The sequence below is a fragment of the Corythoichthys intestinalis genome, chromosome 8, assembly GCF_030265065.1.
Source record: "Corythoichthys intestinalis isolate RoL2023-P3 chromosome 8, ASM3026506v1, whole genome shotgun sequence".
Lineage (NCBI taxonomy): Eukaryota > Metazoa > Chordata > Actinopteri > Syngnathiformes > Syngnathidae > Corythoichthys > Corythoichthys intestinalis.
In genome coordinates, this window is record NC_080402.1 from 8,816,394 (window position 1) to 8,841,476 (window position 25,083).

General features: G+C 38.4%; 1 protein-coding gene across 1 annotated transcript; it reads left to right on the forward strand.

Moving 5' to 3' along the window:
- Positions 1 to 1,026: 1,026 nt before the first annotated feature.
- On the forward strand, positions 1,027 to 22,899 carry LOC130920789 (protein GPR108-like). Its single transcript, XM_057844250.1, has 18 exons — positions 1,027 to 1,406; positions 5,743 to 5,862; positions 5,996 to 6,046; positions 10,213 to 10,304; positions 10,384 to 10,463; positions 10,557 to 10,735; positions 11,711 to 11,773; positions 11,844 to 11,945; positions 12,007 to 12,140; positions 12,213 to 12,288; positions 16,039 to 16,112; positions 16,192 to 16,309; positions 16,371 to 16,501; positions 18,786 to 18,829; positions 18,895 to 18,944; positions 19,024 to 19,107; positions 19,183 to 19,304; positions 22,259 to 22,899. The coding sequence occupies exons 1-18, from the start codon at positions 1,311 to 1,313 to the stop codon at positions 22,344 to 22,346; spliced, it is 1,704 nt and encodes a 567-aa protein (XP_057700233.1). The 5' UTR covers positions 1,027 to 1,310; the 3' UTR covers positions 22,347 to 22,899.
- The last annotated feature ends 2,184 nt before the right edge of the window (positions 22,900 to 25,083 follow it).

Below are 25,083 nucleotides of genomic sequence, written 5' to 3' on the forward strand. Positions count from 1 at the left end.
TCATAACACAACATGTCAAAAATGGAAAAACATTACAAAACTGTAGCTTGGACGCATGTGTTGAACATCATTTCCATATTCCATGTTTTATAAGTGCTCAAACTACTACTACTACTTACAAATACTCAGTGTGGCAAAATAAATGAAGATATTACTACCAAAGCATTTGTAATTGCAATCATTTTCTGGAAGAAATTCAGCATTATCTGACAGAATTGCAGGGGTGCCAATACTTTTGACCAGCAGTGTACGTAATAATAAATGTATGTCATGTCATGTGTTTGCCACAGGATGGCAGTAAATACACATTTTAGAGAGAGCCATAGAGCCAAAACTAATAAAATATTCAATGTGTAAAACTTGAAATGATGTTCAACACGTGTCCAAGCTAGAGTTTTGTAATGTTTTTCATTTTTGACATGTTGTGTTATGATTTTGGCACATTCGTTTTGAATCACCCTATAATGCAAATAAGGTTGCTTAAAAGTTGGTGGGGACAATTTGAGTATCCTGAAAAGTTGGTCGTGTTATGTCCCTACCGTCCCTATGCAAACCTACGCCCTTGTTATTCAGCGCCCTCAGGCTGGCACCAATTATTCGCTGCCAACCTCTCCTAATCAAAATGGATTGGACGTGTGGCTCCGTCAATGTCAACCAATAAGTTCAATAAGGACAGATGTGCGAGCAACTATAACGTTTATTTCGTTTGCCGAATAAACGCCACCAACTCTTATTAATTAAAAAAGAAAAAAAAATAAGTTGGTTCCACGTGTCAAACCTGTTATTTTTATATAACGTCATCATCCATCGCAACTCGGGAGACGTGGAGCCGGAAGTTGTTTGTCAATCATTCGTGTCACATGACCGACTCATTCGAATTCCAGTGCTCCAAGTTGCAAAAATAAAAATTACACTAGATAACATCAATTCAATAAATATATTTGACGGTTAAATAGCATATTTTTCGTTTTCCCGCTTCGTCATTTTGTTAGCATGACGAGGAATGATAACGTCACATCCGGTTCCTTGTCGAATGTTTGGCTAGTTGCGAGTCCAACACCAGGAAGGGAGATGAGCTAATTGCTAAATGCTCGAAGCTGCCGTTGCTTTGTAGCGATGAAAGCCCACCGAGTTCACCTATTGTTGGTATTTTAGTAACACAACGTGATTCAACGAACATTTCGCCTGCTTTCATTCTTCTACGTCGCCCCTCCTGTGTTGTTGGGATACCGTTAGCAACCGAGGGGCTGTCAATCGATTCGTCCATCCTTTTGGCTTGTAGTGTAGTTTCTCGTTCTCTCTGCGGGAATATGGCCGTGGCGCACCAAGGTGGCGTCGTGGCTGGATTACTACTACTATTTTTTCTGGGTGGATGCAAGGCAAGGATACACAAACTCACCCTGAAGGTAAGTCGTTATATTGCGGTGAGCAGCAGAAGAGTTAGCATGGCTGGAGAGTTACTCGGGGAAGAAATCATACGGAAAGAAATTACTGCAATACCATAAAATTAAGCCACGCGTCATGTTATAGGGTGAACAATTTCACGCTTCGACGTTATCAATGTTCAATTACACGTTTCGCGTTCTCAAAAACACTTGGGGCTGAACGATTTTTTTTTTTAAACTGACATTGCGATTTGGGGGGGCTAGCGATATGTATTGCGATCTTTAAAGGCCAAGAATTTTCACCTAACTTGCATAGCTGTGTTTGGTTGACTCATAATGACCACATCTTTTTCATTAGAGATGTCCCAATCTGATCACATGATTGGAAATGGGGCCATTTTATAGAGGACCGGAATCTGGCGAAAACTTAAGGATTGGGTTTTTCATTAAAAAAAAAAAAAGTTTTTCTGCTTTATGCTCGTATAGCCTCTCATCCTCTCTTCTGCTAAGCAGTGTGACCTAACTGCAGGGCTGCAGCTATCGAATATTTTAGTAATCGACTGAAAATTATATCGTTTGATTGAGTAATCTGATATATATAAATTTATATATTTTTAGGTAGAGAGCAATTATAAATATACAGTGGGGAGAACAAGTATTTGATACACTGCCGATTTTTCTGGTTTTCCCACTTGCAAGCCATGTAGAGGTCTGTAATTTGTATCATAAGTTCTCTTCAACTGTGAGGGACGGAATCTAATACAAAAATCCAGAAAATCACATTGTATAATTTTTAAATAATACATTTGTATTTAACTGTATGAAATAAGTATTTGATACATTACCAACTAGTAAATAATTCGGCTCTTAGTTCTTTTTTAAGAACCCCTCCTGTTCTCCACTCATTACCGAAAGTAACTGCACCTGTTTGAACTTGTTACCTGTGTAAAAGACACCTGTTCACATGCTCAAACAAACAAACTCCAACCTCTCCACAATGGCCAAGACCAAAGAGCTGTGTAAGGACATCAGGGATATAATAATAGACCTGCAAAAGGCTGGGATGGGCTACAGGAAAATAAGCAAGCAGTTTGGTGAGAAGGTAACAACTGTTGGAGTGATTATTAGAAAATGGAAGAAGTTCAAGTTGACGGTCAATCTGCCTTGTTCTGGGGCTCCATGCAAGATCTCACCTCGTAGGGCATCACTGATCATGAGGAAGGTGAGGGATCAGCCCAGAACTGCACAGCAGGACCTGGTCAATGACCTGAAGAGAGCTGGAACCACAGTCTCGAAGAAAACCATCGGAAACACATTACGCCGTCATGGATTAAAATCCTACAGCGCACGCAAGGTCCCGCTGCTGAAGCCAGTGCATGTCCAGACAGGTCTGAAGTTTGCCACTGACCATCTGGATGATCCAGAGGAGCAATGGGAGAAGGTCATGTGGTCGGATGAGACCAAAATGGAACTTTTTGGTCTAAACTCGGCTCGTCGTGTTTGGAGGAAAAAGAAGGATGAGTACAACCCCAAGAACACCATCCCAACCGTGAAACATGGAGGAGGAAACATCATTTTTTTGGGGCTGCTTCTCTGCCAAGGGTACAGGACGACTACACCGTTATGAGGGGAGGATGGATGGGGCTATGTATCGCCAGATCTTGGCTGACAACCTCCTTCCTTCAGTGAGAGCCCTGAAGATGGGTCGTGGCTGGGTCTTCCAGCATGACAACGACCCAAAGCACACAGCCAAGGCAACTAAAGAGTGGCTCTGTAAAAAGCATCTTAAGGTCCTGGAGTGGCCTAGCCAGTCACCAGATCTGAACCCGATAGAAAATCTATGGAGGGAGCTTAAAGTCCGTGCTGCCCGGCAGCAGCCCCGAAACCTGAAGGCTCTGGAGAAGATCTGCATGGAAGAGTGGGCCAAAATCCCTGCTGCAGTGTGTGCAAACCTTGTCAAGGACTACAGGAAACGTTTGGTATCTGTAATAGCAAACAAAGGTTTCTGTACCAAATATTAAGTTCGATTTTTGTGATGTATCAAATACTTATTTCATGCAATTAAATGCAAATTTATTATTTAAAAATCATACAACGTGATTTTCTGTTTTTTTGTATTAGATTCCGTCCCTCACAGTTGAAAAGAATTTATGATACAAATTACAGACCTCTACATGCTTTGCAAGTGGGAAAACCAGCAAAATCGGCAGTGTATCAAATACTTGTTCTCCCCACTGTACCTGAGAAAAAAAGACATTTAATCCAATATTGAACCATTTTCAGTAAATCAATGTCTTTATTCTCGATGTACATAGATGAAAACAGCCAACAATTGCATCTCAGATGTAACACAAAAAAAAAATCACTGCTTTCACTCAAAGAACTTCGAGATCCAATTTAAAAAAACAAACATATTTCTTACCTAAAAATGTAACTACACTTGATAACACACATCACTTGAAAGCTACGTGTTTTTCCCACGTGTTTCAGTTGAATTTCCATTTATGTCAAGCTATTTTTAAGTTCTAGTTAAGTTTTAAGTTGTAAGTCCTGATAGGATTTTGAGTTTTTGCAGTGTTCAAAATAAATGTATGATACCTGCTGTATTGGAGCACATTAGGGACCAGTGCTACTTGGTGTTTTATTCAGCAATGACTACTGGGCTAAAACTGACAGTTAGCTTTATTATGTTTTAATTTTACACCCTCATCACTCCACAGCGCTGTTTTTTTACAGATTAAATAAAGCCTGTAAGACGTTAGCCATGCATCGACAGTGGTCATAATCAATAGAAACCTAGCCCTCCGACGGGTTAGCGTTACGTTATTTGTATTTAACAATACAATTTTTTTTTTTCAGAGCATTAAATGTATTGAATCGGATCAAAAATCGTGTCCCCCGTATCGAAAATCGTACTGAAACATGACTTAACTGTATCGTTGCATCCCTATGGAGCACCATTGCAGAAGCTATGAGGGGAAAAGTTTTCATTTGCCTAAATGCTTAAGTTATTAACTGCAATTGTGTTTTTTTTTTTCTTGGAAAACACATTTTATTTATTCTGTGTTTCTGTGCGGTATTAATATTGTTGTCTTTTACTTAAGAGGCATGGTCTATTGTTTCTAGTTATGATTTCTTATCACGTTTAAATGGGTGTACTTGATCTATTAATATATACTGTATTCTCACTGTGTTATTGTAAATTGGTTTTTAAAAAATTGGGCTGGGCGCAATAATATCGCATATCGCAATAATTTATGAGATAAATTATCGCACGCTAGAATTTGTTATCGTGACATATGTGTAAAATATAAACACATAATAAAATAAATTGAAATGAGCTAAAACACCTGTAATTAGATAATAAGAATAATACACAGATTCTGCTTACACAATTAAAGTTATTAATTTCTGTGTGGCGCTTGAGAAAATCCACCAATAAAGCTTTTGAAAACCGTTCATAAGAAAAAAAATGATTGAGGCATTTCATTTGTAAAATACATGTTAAAATCTTGGTCATTGGGATTGCTTTTCTCTTTAGCACAGGACTTTTTCTTCTTTCAGAAAGAAAGAAAGCTGACCAACACGCGGGGTCTGAAAGGCAAATTGTTGTTGGATTATTATCTTTAAATACCCGCTACTTTTTGAGCAGAATTCTAGCTTTGTATAGGCTAATGTTCCTATTGTTGAAAGCACAAAAGTGTGTAATAAACAACTAGCACATTTAAATTTTGCATTTTGTTTTCTTACTGTACCGTAAATGAACCGAACCGTGACCTCAAAACCGAGGTACGTACCGAACCGAGATTTTTGTGTACCGTTACACCCCTAGTATTTTATTTTTTAATTGGAAAAAAAAATTGCGATGGACAGATTCCGCGAAGTTTGAAGTTTGAATCACTCACTGTATTGCGCATGCTCACATTGCGATGACGATATTCAAACGATATATTGTGTGGGCCTATTCTGTCTATCCAAGTTTTTAATAAACACGCGAACACATCTCTTTTGCTACTTCTGTCAAAAAAAAATAATCCAAAATACAGATAAGATGCAAGGGTACGGCAGTGCTTTAAAGTTCGGAAAATTGGCGAAAACTTCCACCTTTTCACTGTAAAAACAAAGGAATTGTGTGATTGAAATATGTTCTTTCTGAAACAAAAAACGTACTTTACCTATACTTTTCAATGATAAATTAATTAGAATTGCATTGATCAACATTTCTTAATACTGTCACTATTGCGTAACAACTGCACCGTATGTGTTATTGTCGTGAGAGAGTGGTGTGATAAATTTCCAATAAAAGTCAACAGTCAAGTTTGTGTGTCTCTAGTATTGTTTCTGTTTATATCATCAGAATGAATCTCGCTCTTTCGTCCACCTCAACACTTTTGGCTTTTATGCCAACGGTACTCTGGATGTGAACCTACATTCACTCCGTCTCCAGCAACAACTTGTCAACTACAGTTTGAACCCGGTAAGAAGCTTTATGTTGGTCTGTTTACTTCATCATGCTCGCTTGTGTTGAGGGAAAAGGGAGTCACATGTGGTGGATGATTGCACTCATTCTTCATCATGTGATTCATTTCTCGCTCTCTATTTCTTTTTAGGTTGGGTTCACCCTCTCCAGGGCCCGCGTGAGTGGAGTTTTGTCTTACACTGTGAGTGTTTCTAATTCTTCGTTATTAACTCATTCACTCCCAGCTATTTTCACCGGTGCAACCCCCTTCGCTCCCGGCCGTTTTACTGGATTTTGACTGATTTTGCAAGGCCCACAGAAAATTCTGTTCTCTTGCTATATAAACATGTAACCCACCAAAAGAAAGATTAGACTCTCTTCTTTCAGCAGGAAAAAAAGTTCATATCTTTTTCCCTTCTTTAGAAATCAGCTTTAGAAAATAGCTTTGTTTGAGCAATTTTCCAATTTCTGATGAGAAAACGGAGAAATTGAGCTTTTTGTAAAAGCATACATTTCAAACATAACTTTGACATTAACACAGCTAGTTTTTGTTTTTGTGACACCCCAGACATCTAAATAATGTTTTCCTCCTAATAATAATAAAATACCACTAACATAAACAACTAGACAAATAGAGCTTTTGACAGCAACGTCATTTCTTTGCACATGGCTGGTAGAGGTGGGAATCTTTGGGCACCTAACAATTCAATTACGACTCAGAGGCTACGATTCAATTATAAATCCATTATTGATTACCCCCCTCCCCCACCCGCTATTAGCTGCTTTTAATGTTTTGTACATTAGTTACAAAAACTGTTTTAAAAAAAAAAAAAAAAATGCCTCACAGGCTTAAATAAATGACTATTCCAGTATCAGGTTAACTGTTAAAAACAAATAATATACTCAAATCCCCATTCTGTATCAGTAGCTTTAAACTACATTCAATTAATGTAATGTTGTGAATCAACCGTTAAAGTTGTTAAAATTGCTCCCGTTATTCCATAGTTTCCCTTTTGCCTACTTTCGAGATGTCAAAGTTTTAAAACTATTTTAAAGATAGATTCAAGTCAATATTTTGCCGATTTAGGAGTATTTTAGATAAAAAGTTAATTAGGTTCGCTTGGAAGGTTTGCTACAACAGCCTTGCAGGGAAGTCTATTGCTTTAAGATGGCGGCCGTTTACTAACGCCCGCATCCAGCGTTTTGTACATGTGCTGCTAAAGCCACCGAGTCTGTTATTTTGCATCTAGTCCTATATAAATATGATATCTACCGTACCATTATGTGGACGTAGTTTGTAGCAGCTGTCAGCAGCAGTCAGGTATGTTGTTGTTTTTTATCTCGTGGCATGAGTTGAGCTAAAGCCGTGAGTTGAGCATTGTCATTACCCGAGGGGCCGGGTACTGACAAGCATGATGTTTAGCTACACTCGCTCCGTTCCTCATTGCGTCCCAAAGACCGTGCGGCGCGCTGAGTGTGTTTTATTTCTGCTTTACTTGACATACAGTATTTCAATAATCGGAATTTGGATGTTTGTGAATCGTTCTCGAATCTTCCACGGTCGAATCGCGAATAATCTAAGAATCGGAAATTTCGCACACCTCTAATGGCTGGACTGTTGGGCTGGCAGATGGCGCTGATGTGGCCGCCGCGGCTGTCTTGGCGGACGGGGTGGGTTTTTCCCTCGTCACCGCCTGTCGTGTCTCATCAAGATGGATTTTTTTGAGTCTCTCTTTTGTGGTGACCACTGCCTCGTGGCGGAGTTCACCTGAGGAACTTGTGTGGCGGGGGGGGGACTGGTTTGGCCTTGGGCGTTTCTGGCTGAGTCGCTGGACACTGGAGGGTGCGGGGAGCGCGAGCGGCCGAGCACGGCTGCGCGGGCTCAGCTCGGCGAGCAGATCGGACTCAACGGCATCGTCCGCTGCACTGGTGGTCCAGGTCGTTCTGCTCGGTCGTCCAGCGCCAGGCATCTCGAGCGTCCTCCCGGTTGTTCTGCTCGGTCGTCCGCCGCCTGCCATCCTGGACGTCCTCGTGGTCGTCACACTTGGTCGTTCGTCGACACCCCCCAGAAACACAACATGCCCCACACAAGTACCCCAGGCGAACTCCGCCACGAGGCAGTGGTCACCACAAAAGAAATACTCAAAATAATCCATCTTGATGAGACAGGCGGGGATGAGGGAAAAGTTTACCCCGGCTGTCGGGGCCACAACAGCATCATCTCTCAGTTCAATAGTTTAGTTATGTGTAAATCAATTGTTACTTTGCTATCAAAAGCTCTATTTGTCTTGTTATGTTGTTTTGTAGAAGGACAACATTATTCAGATGTTTGGGATGTCACAAAAGCAAAAAAAATAGCTGTGTTAAAGTCAGTTATGTTTGAAATGTATGCTTTTACAAAAAGCTCATTTTCTCTGTTTTTTCATTAGACATTAGAATTAGGAGTGGGAACCTCAGGGCACCTCACGATACACGGCTCACGATAACGTTATATCACGATACAGCGGTTATCGATATATTGGTCAGAAATTGGATACATGACATTCTACGATACAACTGTTGAAACGAAAAAAGAAAAAACATTTTTTTAAATAGAAAAAAATACTGTTTGAGTCATTTATTAAACAGTGACACCTTTTCTGTGCAACATTGCTGTAAAATATAAATCTACTGCAAATTGTGCCCCTGTACATATAGAGGAAACCAACCACGACCACTGATATCGCTTGGAGAGATCATGATGAATGGCACCCTTAATTTCTTTTAAGTTTTAAATATTTAAATAAATAAATAAATAAATAAATAAAAAGTGCCGTAGGTGTCAGCAGTTGAGCTTGGAGGGGGGCAATGATAAAATTGGTGGGTCTTTTCTTCGTATATGACCTTTGTTGCTTGGTTTGAGCACTTCCGCTATCTGCTTCAGCATTTAAGATGTCAGACTTGCTTAGTCACAGTCTTCCTCACCTTAAAAACAACAAAATAAAACAAAAAATATTAGCTACTTCATAGCGTTTGAGTTGAAATCCTGATTTTTTTTGTGTTGGAAGTATTGAATTAAAAAAAAATATGAATTGAATGTATAGAAATTAAAAATTCAATAATTACCTATTTTTAATATGTAGGCTACATCAATAATTACCTATTTTTAATATGTAGGCTACATTAATTATCATGCACATCACTTTATATATCTTGGAACCTATTCAAACCATTTTTATAGCTTATTGTATCAAAATGACAGTAATAACAGTTTGTGTAGTAAACTAGATGGAAATTGGTTCTCAAATAAATCGGTAAATTCACGTGGGCTTGTTCGATATTCATTTTCATCCAGTTTAGGGTCCTGGTTTATTTTATATCATTCAATACCAAATGTCATCAAAATAATACATGTAAATCAAAAAGTCAATTACATTGCAAAACTTTCTTACCTCAAGTGATGAAAGCGAAGCTCACAAGCTCCGGTGGCCACTACGTCACCAGCTCCCAGTGAAACGTATTTTTCTTAGACAATTCTTGCATACAGCAAAGTCCTTGTTCACCTTACTTCCTTTCTTGTTGGTGTAAAATCTAAAGTGTGTCCCCATGTGTGATTTGTAGCAATATTTTTCTCATTTTTTCCTCCACCGTTCTCACGGAGCTTTATTTTTTCAACCCACTTGGAGCTTCCTCTCTTCTTCTCTAGACAACTTGTGCGCACTTTACCCTCACCGCCACTCCCGAGCGCCCCTAGTGGACCGCCAAGGAATTGCTCAACAAACATTGAGCAGTTTACAGCATCCATACTCCATTGTATGGCCAATATGTTAAATAAAAGTATCGATTCTTGGCGGGAGCATATCGATAACCCACCGGGTTGCAAAATATCGCGATATATCGCTGTATCGAGATATTGTCACAATCTTAATTAGAATATTGCTCAAACTAATCTAATTTCTAATGCTGATTTCTAAAGAATGGAAAAAGATATGAACTTTTTTTTCCTGCTGAAAGAAGAGAGTCATCTTTCTTTTGGTGGTTTCCATGTTTATATAGCAGTAGAACAGAATTTTCTGTGGGCCTTGCAAAATCAGTCAAAATCCAGTAAAACGGCCGGGAGCGAAGGGGGTTGCCCCAGTGAAAATGGCTGGGAGTGAATGAGTTAACTGCACTTTTGCATTGAGTTCACTCTACTTGTTACTCACAGGAAGTATTTTTCACATATTGTGTAGTGACTGTTGTTTTTATGTAACACTTTGCTCTTTGTTCCTCAAAACAGAAACATGCAATATGATGCGTTTGGTTTTCATTACAAAGTTGCAATAATGTCACAGTGACTCATTTGCTGCTGTGTTTTTTTTTTTTTTTTTTTTTTTGTCCCTTTCACAGGCTGAAGAGACTGGGACGTGCCCTCTCACGATCACTAAAGTGACCAGCAATGAACCTCTTATCCTTTTTCTTATTAATATCAACAGCCCCAGGTGTGTTCACATTGATGCGGGTGGGTTAGCAAAACGGTATGTGAGTATTATAAATGTTAACAATGCTCTTGCTGTTTAGCGTCAATGTGCGTGTCTTCGGAACTCAAGACAGCGTACTGACTGCTAAACTGAAGGCCAATGTGCCAACCAAAGAGAAAGGTAAGTGTCTCAACCTGCTAAGGGCTTTAAAGTCAAGAGAATCTTACTGCTATGTTCTCAGGGGGTCCAGTTTGAGATGTCTGTATGATTTAGGTCAGAAGTCTAAACGGCAGGCTCCTGAGCCGGCTCCAGGAAATTCAGCAGCAGGAGTTAAAGATGGCAATAAAGATTCTGCCACAACTGCGGATAAAGCAAAGGCGAAAGCTAATACGGAGCCCGTTGATCCAAAGAAAGAGGATAAAATAACAGAAAAGACCACGACGGATATCCAGGTGAGTTCTGACTCCTCGCATGCGCTTAGCACTAGAGCTGGGAATCTTTGGGCACCTAACAATTCGATTACGATTACGATTCATAGGCTCCAATTCGATTATAAAATGATTATTGATGCATCCCCCTCCTTTTTTTTTTTCCAATGTTTGTACCTTAGTTCCAGAATTGTTCAAAAATCCTCTCAGGCTAAACCAAACTACTATTTCAGTATCAAGTTAACATATAACAGTAAACAAATATACAAAAATAACAGTAAATAAAATACTCCAGTCCCCATTCTGTATCAGCAGCTTTAATCTACATTCAATTAATTTAATGTTGTTAATCAACTGTTAGTTGTTAAAATTGCTCCCGTTATTCCATAATTTCCCTTCTGTCTACTTTTTACAAAGTTTTAAAACTATTTCATCATTTAAAGATAGATTCGAGACAAGATTCTGCCGATTTAGGAGTATTTTAGATAAAAAGTTAATTAGGTTCGCTACAACAGAGCCTTCTAGAGAAGTCACTGCTTTAGTACTGCTTTAAGATGGCAGCTGTTTACTAACGCCGGAAAGTCTGTCATTTCGCATCTCTGTTCAATAATACATGTTCTAACACCGCCGTCTGTCATTTTGCATCTAGTTCTACATATATATGATATCTATTGTAGCCGTAAGTTTGTAGCAACTAGCAATTGGGCGTTGTTTGTAGCGGCTGTCGCCGCAGTCAGGTATGATTGTTTTTTCTTTATCTAGCGGCATGAGTTGAACATGATATTTACTCTCGGTCCGTTCCTCATTGTGTCCCAAAGACGGCGCTGACTGTGTTTTACTTCTGTTTTACCTGGTATAATTCAATAATCGGAATTTGGATGTTTGTGAATCGTTCTCGAATCTTCCACGGCCGAGTTGTGAATAATCTAAGAATCGGAAATTTTGCACGCCTCTACTTAGCACGGTCGTGAAAATGCTGTAATATATGTTTGTGTTCAGTTGGGGTCCACCAAAGAGATCACACTCGCTTTGGATAAGATTAACGACACCTACGCCTTCAATGTAAGTTAGTGTCAAAACCTCACTGTATGACATCAGCATTTGTTCTGACCTGATATTTTCTCCTTCGCAGTTCCACCTACTTTTGGGACAACTTTCCGAAGGGCTGTACAACTTTAACTTCTACTATTGCCAGAACATGGTCCCTGGAATTGCCCTGCCATACTCCTTTACTGTGAGTTTCTCGCAGTGTCGTGTGATTCGCGCACTCGCTAACTCTTACATACCCTTTACAGCTGGAAGTGACCGAAAAGAATCCCGGTGGCTTCTTGTCGGCGGCCGAAATCCCGCTCTCCCGCCTCTACATCGGAATGGCCGGCGTCTTTTTCGGGGCCGCCTTGTTGTGGGTTTACACGCTTATGAAGCACAGGTACAGCGAGTGACTACATGCACGTCTTCGAAAGGATAGAGTGGTGAATTGTCAACATTGGTTGTGATGCAGGTACAGCGTTTTTAAGATCCACTGGCTGATGGCGGCGCTGGCTTTCACCAAGTCCACTTCGCTGGTTTTCCACAGCGTGAGTCTGAACGATAGTACAGGATTTGTGATGCAATATTTGCCTTTGATTGCAATAGATGTCCAATCCATTTCGACTGGCGGTAACATTTGTGGGCACCCCTTGTAGTCAGTATTGATTAGAAATCGATCACAACGATACTAGTTGACAAATTACTGTAAAGTTCTCACAATAGAGCACACCTGCTAAGCCGCCCGACTCAAATTCATAAAATTTTAGTGACAAAAGAAATACACGTATAAGCTTCCCCACCCAAATTGAATAAGAATACACACATAAACACCACACCATAATTTAATCAAATACGAAAAAAATACATAAGGCGCACCTGAGTATAAACTGCACTACCCAAATTTGACACAAATAAAATAGACATAAGCTGCATTACCATAATTATATTATACCAAAAAAAATACACACATAAATTGTACCTGACTATAAGCTGCACCTCTAAAAAACCATTTAAAAAATACCGTAATTTTCGGACTATAAGGCACACCTGACTATAAGTCGCCACCCACCAAATTTTACACGAAAATGGCATTTGTTCATATATAAGCCACACTGGAATATAAGCCGCATCTGTCCTCACTGTATTATGGGATATTTACAACATATATTAACCGATAACACTATATTTGACAGTGGCATCATAAGACCAAATGAACCACCATGAAGCTTTGAACGAATTGGCTGCAAAGGTTTATTGCTTCAAGAAGCTTCATTTAGCCATCACTGCTCCCTTGGTGGAGATGGCCAACCTCTGCTGCCACCTGGTGTCAACACTGTTGTCGTCCAACATACCTCCTAGCATGCGTTGCAGATATAAATAACAATCAGAAATAATGTTCTGTGCTAATTATTTTTCCTGTTCCAATTGTTTCATTAATTGCTAATTTTGGTATCTAGCAACACTTATGCTTATGACAGATGTAACTTTGGCTACGTTCATACTACAGGTCTTAATGCACGAATCCGATTTTTTGCCGCATCTGTTTTTTTGGCGTGCCCGTTCAAACTGCCTTTGTCCACTGGGATCATTCAAGTATCACACATGCGCACTAATTCGCAGTCCGACACGCACTGAGGAAGACGACCCGCATGCGCAGAAGCATCAAAACAAATGACCACACATGCTGGCTGTCATCCGTCATTCCAGGGATAGCATATTTTGCTTTTTAAAAAGAGGACACAAATAACAGACTAGGCTTATATTCAAAGTATATGGATCGATAGCATGCGCGCGCTGTCCGTGCATGTCACACACGAATACGGGCAGTTTGCCCCGACTCTCGGCCGTGTAAGCAATGTTGAAATATTGCTCATATAAGGCAGAGAGAAAACCGATCGTTCTCAGGCTTATCCTCAACCCATTTTTATTTTTTTTATGACTTCTCAAGTCCGACCTTTCCTAAAAAGCCGTGTTCAAGGCAAGCTAGGCACTAATAACGCACAGCTGCACCGCTACCGTAGCGTCTCTCTCGCTTTTTGATGACGTAATTACTGCATGAATTCCGATTTGAGAGACTGGACAGTACAGACCACCGCGACAGTCTGGAAAAATGTGGCCCGGATCGGATTTGAACCACATACGAAAGTGACCCAGATCGGATTTGAAATGGTCCAGTTCTATGCGACGTCACATTCAGACTGTCAAGTTAATGCCTCACTCGAGTGGGAAAAACACGAAAAAATCGGATTCGTGCATTAAGACCTGTCGTATGAACGTAGCCTTCGTGTTGTTGGCAAATTATCCCAATTTTGAATGGATGTAAAAGATCCGGCTGGACATAAATGGAGTTAGTGACATTATATGACACTTAATGACATCTGTCATAAGCATTCATTTTCATTCAGTCTTATGGCAGTGTTATGACGCCGCTGTCAAATAATGTGTATTAACCCAATTAAATCAACAAGTAAGCCGCAGAATTCAAAATGAGGGGGAAAAAGTAGCGGTTTATACTCCGAAAAAAACGGTACTCATAAGCCACACCATCAAAATCTGGAGAAAAAAAAATGCACACATAAGCAGCATGACTCAAATTTCATAAGATTAAAAAATTAATGCAAACTCCCCACCAAAATGTGATCAATTCTTAAGGAAAAATGCACACATAAGCCTCACCCTACTATAAGCCGAACCACCCAAATCCCAAGGAAGACATACACATAGACCTCACACGACTATAAGCCGCACCAACCAAATGTTAAGTTTCCAGAACAAAAATACACATTAGCCTTACCACCTAGATGTCATGAAATCTAAATAAAAATGAACGTATAAGCCAGTTCTGACTAGGCATGTGCCGGTATGATATTTTGACGGTACGATAACCATGAGCAAAAATACCGCGGTTTCACGGTATCACGGTATTGCAATTATAGCTTCAAAAAATTTTGAGATGTATGGGTTTAAAAAAATAACTTTTTTCCATTAAACAGGATTTTTTTTTTTTTTCAGACCATAGTTGCAAATTGGAACATGAATATATTGTTAAAATAAATAAATTATCAATAAAAGATATTTTAAATAAAATTTAACTAAATATAACTTATAGACTATACTCACAACCGCGCCTCAAGTTGCTCAAGATTAGAGCAAGAACAGAATTATTTCTATAAAAAAGTAAAAACACTTCTGAATAAAATTTTTTTTTAAATTTATACTGCATCCCTTTTTTTTGAGGGTGGAAAAGCTCAAGTGAAGTTCCGCCATTTTCAGCCACTGTGTCAACTCTAGTCAACATGATGTCATGCCTTAGTGTTAAAAAGAACAAAGAATTCGTAAGTTAGTTAAAAATGTATAAGTTAGTTAAAATGTATATATTGTTGTGGAAAGGTTTCATCTAAAAAAAAAACTTAAAAAAAAAAACATTGGGAGTGAGACCTCTCCTTGATCCAGCGAACATGGATTTGTGCTTAGGGCAAGATCATCTTTCGCAATTAGCGATCTTTGATGCTATCACTTTTTCCCCTTCATTCAAGCGAATCAAACTTGTTTTCTCACTCTGCGGCTGTCACACTCAACGAAGTTGCTCTCCCAGCTAAGCCTCGGCTAACATTAATCTTTGTAAGCTTTTAGTTAGTTTATATATTGAATTTGAAAGGAAAATGTGTGTTTTGTTTTTGGCGAACTTTTTCCATGGTGCTAATCTGGTGAAGCTACTCACATGGAATAATCTAATTGTACAACATTTTAAATGTATTCATTTTGTATATTACACTTACCACGATTTGAGAGCTCAATAAATTGAAGAACAGTACGCCTTATGTTTGGAGTATTTGTGTTTGGGCTAGCTGGCTGGCTAGCCGATAGCGTCACTTTCACACACAGCAACAAACGGGAGGGGGTGAGCGCTGCTGCGCCAAGCCGCTTCTGGCTGCATTTTTGACACAAGAAAAATAGCGAATACCGTACTACGGTCTGACGGAAAATTTTTGTGGTTTTGAAACCGCGACGTTTTCACACCGCGGTAAACCGTGAAACCGGTAACCGGCACATGCCTAGTCCTGACTATGAGGCGCAGTACCCAAATTTAATAAATTTCAAAGAAAAGAATAAAGATTTGAATGTTCTCAGTGGCAACACCACCATGACACCCAGTTCCCCTAAAAATCGATCATTTTCCCACGTTGTTATTTGAAGAAAAAAAAACAAAAACGTCTTATAGTCCGAAAGATTTATACCGTTTTGTGGACATGGTGGCCTAAGTTCTTCTCATGAGGCTTTCTTGTTGTCACTTTCAGATCAACTATCACTTCATCAACACCGAGGGACATCCCATCGAGGGCTGGGCTGTCATGTATTACATCACTCACCTGTGAGCCTTCCCTTTTTCTGTTCTGTATTGTCTTGAGTCTGTTTTCCTATTTCAGCTTTCTCCTTTCTAACCCACTCAGGCTTAAGGGGGCGCTGCTGTTCATCACCCTGGCGCTGATCGGTACCGGCTGGGCTTTCGTTAAGTACATCCTGTCTGATAAGGAGAAGAAAATCTTCATGATCGTCATCCCACTGCAGGTATGACATCTTGGTCATTTTGTGGTGTTTGTTGTTGTTGACTGTGTGCTGACACCTGTAGTGCCTGGCCAACGTGGCTTACATCATCATCGAGTCGACTGAAGAAGGCTCCAGCGAGTATCCGCTGTGGAAGGAGATCCTCTTCCTTGTGGACCTCATCTGCTGCGGTGCCATCCTCTTCCCTGTTGTCTGGTTTGTCTTCAGCCACTTGCTAGTGGGTCATTCTGTGTCAGTGCACACAAGGTATTATTCATTTAACTAATTGGATGCCATTGATAGTCTGGGAGAAGCTGGCAACGACTCAGTCAAAATGCATTGGATGTTGAGGCTGGTCAAAGAAAACTGAAAAATTGACATTTATATAGCCAGTCCTTAAATTTTAATGAATTGGATGTCTATCACTGGCAGTGGTAGCTAATGAGTTAAACACTATCACATTTATGAAGAAAAAAATGGGAGTGTTTATTTCTATCTTTTTTTGGGGGGGGGGGGGGGGGGGTTGATTTTATTGATTTTGTTTTTATTAACTTTTTATTCATAGAATATGTATATAAAAATTATGATTTCACTTCTTAACCCCTTCAGACCCGCATTTTCTCTGCTGGGGAAAAAAAATCTTTGCTGATTTTTACTCAAATGCAAGGACAAAGTGCAATTTTTTTGGTCAGGGATATTTCATGCTTTTATTGGTTATTCTTAATGTTGCATTGTTTTTGATGAGAAATGAGCACTTGCGTTTGCCTTTTTGACGTTCCGTTTTGTCCAAGCCATTTTCAAAGAGTCATAAAGAGCAAAGAGGTCGTGCTAAATCTCATGATTTGATTTCGATGGGTAAAGTTTCGTCCAATTATATCCCAGAAGTGGCAATAGCAACTAAATTCAATATATTAATTGGTTTTGAAACGCGAACGCGTCGTGTCATTCAGCAGCATGCTGGACTCCGAAGGGGTTAAAAAAATAATAATAATTAAAATTGAGATGTGGTGTCCACATATGTGGTCATGACATTTGGTAGGTCACACTGGCACCAAAATGTTTTTTTAAATATTTTTTTAAACTAAGTTTAATCATGGGGGGGTCTGTTTTTACCATCATAAACATGAATAGACAGTTTAAACAATATTTACAGAATCGTAGAAAGAAACTACTTTTTGTAAACCTACTAATTATTAAGGATTTTTCAGGAAATATAAAAAAATGGTAGTAGGGCTGCAGCTATCGATTATTTAGGTAATCTATCAATTAGGTAGTTCGAATAATCGAGTAATCGGATTACAAACAGCAGAATAAATTTTGATGTAAAACAAAGAAACAAGTGTTAGTGTTGTTTATACCTGCAATAACATTTCTTTATCTTGCTAAGATTTCACTTTCAAAATAGCAGTAAATGCAAATATAAAATACCTGAGTTTCCTCAAAATATTCAGGATTGCACTTTCATAAAAGCAATAACTGCATTTAAAAATAGAAATACCTTATTTTTATACCTCAAACGGTGTAAAAAAATTTTTTTAAAAAGAATCTTTAGAACAATTGGCTAACTTGCGTAGCAAAAGTCGGCTAGCTTAAATGCTATTCTATGCTAACTTTTTTTTTTCTTGTTAATACAATTATCTTAACAAATCGGTCAAAAGGATTCAGAAGACAGGTTTTGATGGAGACAACTGATTCACTGCCACAAAAGGGAAAGGCTGAAAGGGAAAGATGATGAGTTATGTCATCATATTCACTGTTGTCACTAGAGGGCAGTGTATCCACACATATCAATAAAACTAACTGCGACACTTTCAAAACATACTATTACAACACCACTCTAATTAAATTAATCCTCAAAGCAGCAAAATTAGATTCGAAGTTGTTTTTTTTGTTTTTTAATCAAATTACCTGGGTTAATTGATTAATCGTTGCAGCATTAAATGATAGTATATGCATTATGCAATAACTAAACGAGTTTGATCAACAAAGCTCTTGTTGGTTCAAGGTGACTGTTGATGTGGTAAAAGCTAACTTTTATCATTTGACCTAAATAAGGGGGTCCAAAATGGCAGTTTTGTCCCTCCTCTCCCCTGTACCCCCACCAAAGTTCGGAGTGTCCTGAAACACTCTAAATACAGGGTACAATTCCCAAATATGATAATAAATTAGTTGACGCCACACTAGCACAAAATGTGGACTACAAAAATTATATATATCATTGCTTTAAAAAAATCCACTTTTAAAGGGTTATCTCCTCTAAAAACACATGCTATTTTTAAGAGCAGATTCTGATAGACAGGTAAACCTTGAAGGGCCATAGCTAGAAAACCATTTGAGCTAGGAGGCTTAAATTTGACATTATATATTATACTAAGAATATAAAGTGTAGGGAAAATTGAAGACAATTCACTGAGGAACGTGTGTGACTTGACATGGAATGACCCTACTATTTAGTGATAAAGAGAGAACCGTGTAAAGTACATTCCGAATATTTTTGCAGGTCCATTCGTCACCTGCAAGAGGCTTCCAGCACAGATGGAAAAGGTGAGTCTGTCGATTGAATTGCAGTCAACCAAATGATGGATTTGATTCTGACTTTTGACTTGCAGCTGCCATGAATTTGGAGAAACTTAAACTCTTCCGTCACTACTATGTCATGGTAGGCTTTGCCTTTAACTTATTTGTCCTCTTTTATGGTCAGTTATCTGATTTTCTTTTTATACTTTCTTTTTATATAGATCGTGTGTTACATCTACTTCACAAGGATTATCGCTATTCTGCTCAAGGTTACCATGCCTTTCCAATGGCAGTGGTTCTACGAGGTTATTATGAATAAAGCAACCTCAGTGATGACGACGGTGATGGTTTTAACCCTTGTGTCCGTATTTCTTCCTCAGTTCCTAGTAGAGGTGTCCACGCTCATCTTCTTCGTGTTGACGGGCTACAAATTCCGACCGGCCTCCAACAATCCGTATCTCCAGCTGCCGCAGGACGAAGAAGACGAAGAGATGGATGAAATGTAAGACGGTGTGACAAGTCGGGGTGCCACAAATTATTGTTTTGACAGTGTAGTAATCACAGAGTCATTTTGGGATGAGTCGACTATTTGGCTCGTACATGAATCACGTATTGTTTGCCGTATTTTTCGGACGCTTAAGTTGCACCTGAGTATAAGTCGCACCACGGTATAGGTCGCATTTTTAGGGGAAATTTATTTGATAAAATCCAACACCAAGAGCAGACGTCATCTTGAAAGGCAACAACGAGAACAACAGCGTAACCACTGCGTTTCGCCAGTCCCTTACATGTTTCTCGCCCACTCCAGATTTTCTTTTATGCTCCTCAATCACCGTTTTCGGCTGCATATTTCACTACTTGCAACTTATAGTCTGCTGACATATGATTTTCTTTTTCAGTGCCATTTTGATCTCAGTTGTTTTTATAAGTTACCGCAAATGTTGTAACACAGGCCTTGAGCGCCCTCTAGTGATACAGTTTGAAAATAACATGTGAATTGATGTAATAATGTGTTGTTATTTCACACTTGAGTCACTCCGGAGTATAAGTCGCACCCCCAGCCAAACTATGGGGGGAAAAACTGTGACTCATAGTCCGTAATAGACAGTACTGTTGTATTAACATTTTAGCTTTATATTTGCATTGGAAGGACTAAAAAAGATAGAATATTCTAGAACAGGGGTAGCCGACTCCAGTCCTCGAGGGCCCCCTATCCAGCTTGTTTTCCATGTCTCCCTCCTTTAAAACACCTGAATCAAATAATCAGCTCATCAGTAAGCTCTGCAGGAGCGTGATTACGATCCTGATTATTTGAGTCAGGTGTGTTGGAGGAGGGAGACATGGAAAACAAGCTGGATAGGGGCCCTCGAGGACCGGAGTTGGCTACCCCTGTTCTAGAATTATGTATCGTTGTTTTCCAGATGTTTGCAAATATGTCTTTTTAATCAAAGATTACAGAAATCAGAATAATCTTTAATTTTTTTTTTTTTTTGCTTTTTTAATTAAAAAATATTAAGTTCTCAGTTTTTTAGATGGAAAAATTAAAAATTTGAAAAAGTTCTTCTTTAAAAATTGAAAGTAAATAATGAAGATAATATTTAAGAGTTGTCCAAGTCGCATATTTCTGAAAGCAGTTTGAGTCAGTATCACCTGATTTTGAAGATCTGCCGATACCGACAACCGATCCGATACCTCAACAATTTATTCATCTATTATTGCAAAACATACATTTTTTTTTGTTTCTTTTCACAATATCCATGTCCATCTAGAGTATTTTGTTGCTTTGTTGCCATTTAAAAAAAAAAAAAAAGCTTAATCTTTTTCACCCGATTCCGATCTTCTAAAAATAACTTCACATGATCGGCTTGAGGACATCTCCTGCCATTGACAGCGATAGACGTTCGATTTATTTGAACAAGGAAGGCAGACATTAAGTTGATCATGTCCGCCTGCCATTGACAGTGATTTGACTCCAATTTGACCAGAAGGGTAGGCAATTGCTGCCAACCATCCCAGTCAAAATGAATTGGACGCTTACCACCCTCAATGGCAGCCAATGGAATATTTAAAAAATAAATAAATAAACCTGATCTTTTTTTTACCCGATTCTGATCTTCTAAAAAGGACGTGATCAAGCCTGTTTTCCGGAATTAAAATTATTTTAACCAGAAAGATACTAAGACTGCCTTTATCAAGGACTACAGAATTCAGAATATTCAGTTTTCTGTTGTTTTTTTTTTTGTTGTTTGTTGTTGTTTTTTTTTTAATTAAAAGCTTTACATTACTGTTTTAACAGTGTTATTTTTTCATTTTTATTAATTTTAAAAAATTATATGAACTGTTTTTCCCTTTGTAGCTTTTTACAAATTGAAAAATATTTTAAAAGGAATTCGAGAATATACACGAAGTCCCAAAAAAGGGGAATTAGATAAGTTTCAGGTCAACAATGTGTCTGAATAATTACCGTAATTTTCGGACTATAAGCCGCAACTTTTTTCCCCTCATTTTAAATCCTGCGGCTTATAGTCCAGTGTGCTTTATTTGTTGATTTATTTGGGTTAATAGGTAACTCTTTATAAGACTGCCTTAAGATATTCATAATTATGAAATGACACTATCATGGGCATTAATGAATGCTTATGACGGTTGTCATTTAGTGTCATCTGTCAAATTATGTCACTACATTTATGTCCAGCATGGATCTTTTACATCCATTCAAAAGTGAGTTAATTTGCTGGATGACACAAAATGACACTCATGGCAGTGTCATGTTATAGTTATGATGGTCTTATTGCGCCACTGTCAAAAAAGTGTAACCAAATACCATAACTAGCAATTAATGAAACAACTAGAACAGTAACTGAAGAAATAATTAGCACAGAACATGAATTTTGATTGTAATTTACATCTTTAGTGGTGCAATGCATGCTAGGAGGCATATTGGATGACAGCAGTTTTGACAGCAGATGGCAGCAGAGGTTGACTTTCTCTCCCAAGAGAACAGTGATGGCCTAATGAAGCTTCTTGATGCAATGAAGCTTTGCAGCCATTTGGTTCAAAGCTTCTTGGGTTTCATTTGGTCTTATGCCAGTCTTATTTGACCGCTGTCAAATGGAATGTTACCGGTTAGTATCTTTTGGTGTAAATATCCAATGGTACAGTGAGTACAGCTGTGGTTTATATTCCAGTGCATGTTATCTATGGAAAAAAATGACGTTTTCTTGTCACGTGGCGCCTTGTAGTCCGGAAATTACGGTAACGGATTAACCCGGGCAATTGTGTCCAATCTAAAGGTATGCCATGGAAGCGATGCATCAACAATCTTATTCGCTACCATTGACGCATAGACCTCCAATCAGTCAAAAGGGATTGGACATCTACCGCTCATTTTTTTTACTCCCATTTTTTTTTACTTCAATGGCAGTCAATATCACTGATTGTGTTTTTCGTGTCCAGAGTGACCGAGTCGGGCGCCCTGGAAGGCATTTCCAAAGTCAAGAAGACGTCTAATGGACGCGAGCGGCAAAAGGAGGCCACCTTGTGAGCGGGAGGCGGGGCTTCATTCAGGGAGGAGAGTCACATGACCAGCTGGCGCTGAGTGGCACACAACACAGACCTTTCCCTTTTTTCAGATGCTCCTTCCTGGCTATGCAAACAGACTTTTACAGGTTTTTGGACGGACAAACGGACCTTGCCCTCGATCCAAAGACCATTTTAGCTTTCCAGGTGTGTGCGTTTCTATTTAAGTGGAATATTTACAGGAACTGGTGCATCTATTGAGCGTGTGCACGGAACACAAGCTCAGGTTACGCCGACGTTAGGGTTGCTTATTTGGCCGATTCTAGTATTACACCTAAAATCCATCACAACTGTATTTTTTGTTTCAACTTTAAACACGATCACAATATTGCATTTTTCAGCCGACAACCCGTAAATACGATGCCTATTTTAACGGATAATTCAGAGTTAATTGTATTGAAAGGTGTGTAGTGAGTGTAAATATTGATGTGAGGACTCATTTGGTTTAATATGGATCAATTGAACTGAAGTTTCTTTTCATGTCTGTGACCTGTTAATAATAAAGATGGTGTTCTGGGTGTCGTGTCTCAAATTTCTTGTCTAAGGTTAACTCAAAGGCCGACATTGACGGGGATAGACGTCCAACCCCCCTGTTCAAATGAATTGGGACGTCTGTCGCTGTCAATGGCAGTGGAGTTCATGTTAAAATTGTACATTTTAATTGCTGGGGATGATGATCGTACAGGTATATTGATCTTGTAAAGAGCCTTTCAAAAAAAAAAATAGAAAAAAATTCCCATACTAAGTTGTCAAAAAGATTTGAGTAATATAGGAAAGTTAGCTATAATATCATGTGGAAGATTATGCAGTCAAAAATATGGAATATGTATTTCCGTAATAAATTTGCCCATAATTACATAAATCAGAGTTGCTTTTTCCTATTTTTTTTTCCTCAGGACATTCTCAATAAAAGTTTTAGACCATCCTAGACAAGTTTTACTTACTTACTACTTTACTTAGTTTGGAGACATCTAATGGTCAATAAGCATAACTGCTGTGCTAATCTGTGACCAGCCCTTGTACAAAGGCAGAAGACTTTTACACTCACTTTGAAGGAAATATACATATTGGCCCAAAACCAGTAATGAAATATCGATGTCTATATTATTCGATAGCATTTAGAATGCTTTTTTCAGACGATATTATGGGCTACCCGTTAATATCTGACAACTTTAAATGTATGAGTACCTTTAGGCCATTTGTATTTTCTTCTAGTTTTGGAAAATGGAAAACATAATTTCTTTTCTCAATGGCCGTCAACAAAAAATGATAACGTGTTACTTAAAATGTTGAGTTTTGCTTATTTAGCATATATTATGCTTACTTAAAAGGTTGAGTTTTGCTCATTCAAATACGTTTTGCAAAATTAGTTTTGACGTTTTGGCAATAATTCCATTTGCAGGTTTTCCATCAAAATTTGTAAATAAAATTGGCTGACTTTCTTTACAATGTATGTAGTCCTAATGTTCATTTGTTGTTCACCATATTGGGAAATTTGACAATGTATTTACCCATTCATTCATGGCATTACTAGAGTGCTGGCCCAAAGTATGGGTACCCCTGAAATTCTGTCAGAAAATGCTCAATTTCTCCCAGAAAATGATTTGAATTACAAATGCTTTGGTAGTAATATCTTGATTTGTCTTTCTTGCAATGAAAAAACAAGGGAATGGAGAAAAAAATTAAATTATAATTTTACACATAACTCCAAAAATGGGCCGGACAAAAGTATTGGCACCCTTTAAAAAAAAATGTGATGCATCTATAATTTTTGTAATTAACAGCCCAAGTTACTTACCTTTTGCACATAACAGGTGGTGGCAATAACTAAATCGCACGTGCAGCCAGTTAAAATGGATTAAAGTTGACTCAACCTGTGCTTGTGTATATCACATTGAGCATGGAGAAAAGAAGACCTGTCTGAGGACTTGAGAAGCAAAATTGTGAGGAAGCATGGGCAATCTCAAGGGTACAAGTCCATCTCCAAAGACCTGAATGTTCCTGTGTCTACCGTGCACAGTGTCATCAATAAGTGTAAAGCCCATGGAACTAACTGAACTAACCTCCCCTAGATGTGGACGGAAAAGAAAAATTGACGAGAGATGACGTGAAGTTACACTGATTTATGACCCGCATCTTGGATTCTTTCATTATAAAATGTAAGACCATATATGTAAGTATGTCTATCATAATTATGTTAAGTAATTATTTGAAATACATCCCCATTGATCTGTTCAGTGTACGATCATCAATATACTGTACTTCAATATCAAATGCAACAATATAATGACAGTATACATGTACAGTAACTGACTAGGTGATTCTCATGAAAGCCATGCATTACATTAATGCAGGGCATTTACCAAAGCTAGCTTAATATAGCAGACTGCTATGGTGATTCAGTAATTTTTTTTTCATCAACAGTCTGAGCTCCCTAATATTTTATTTACAGTAAAATATCTGGTTGTCTAAAATCATGTCATATTACATCTACGGTGGGGGAGTAAGCATATGTAAACTTTTTTTTAACTATTAGTAATATCAAAACAGGCCAAACAATCTTGGGTCATTTAGGTCACTAGTATAAATTATTCTACTATGATAAACTTCAGTATTATAAATGAATGGGTACAGGCTCCTAAATACAATTTTTAAAATCTAATTTGCTTCTGGTAAAAAGTTGTTAAGTAATTTTGCTGTGT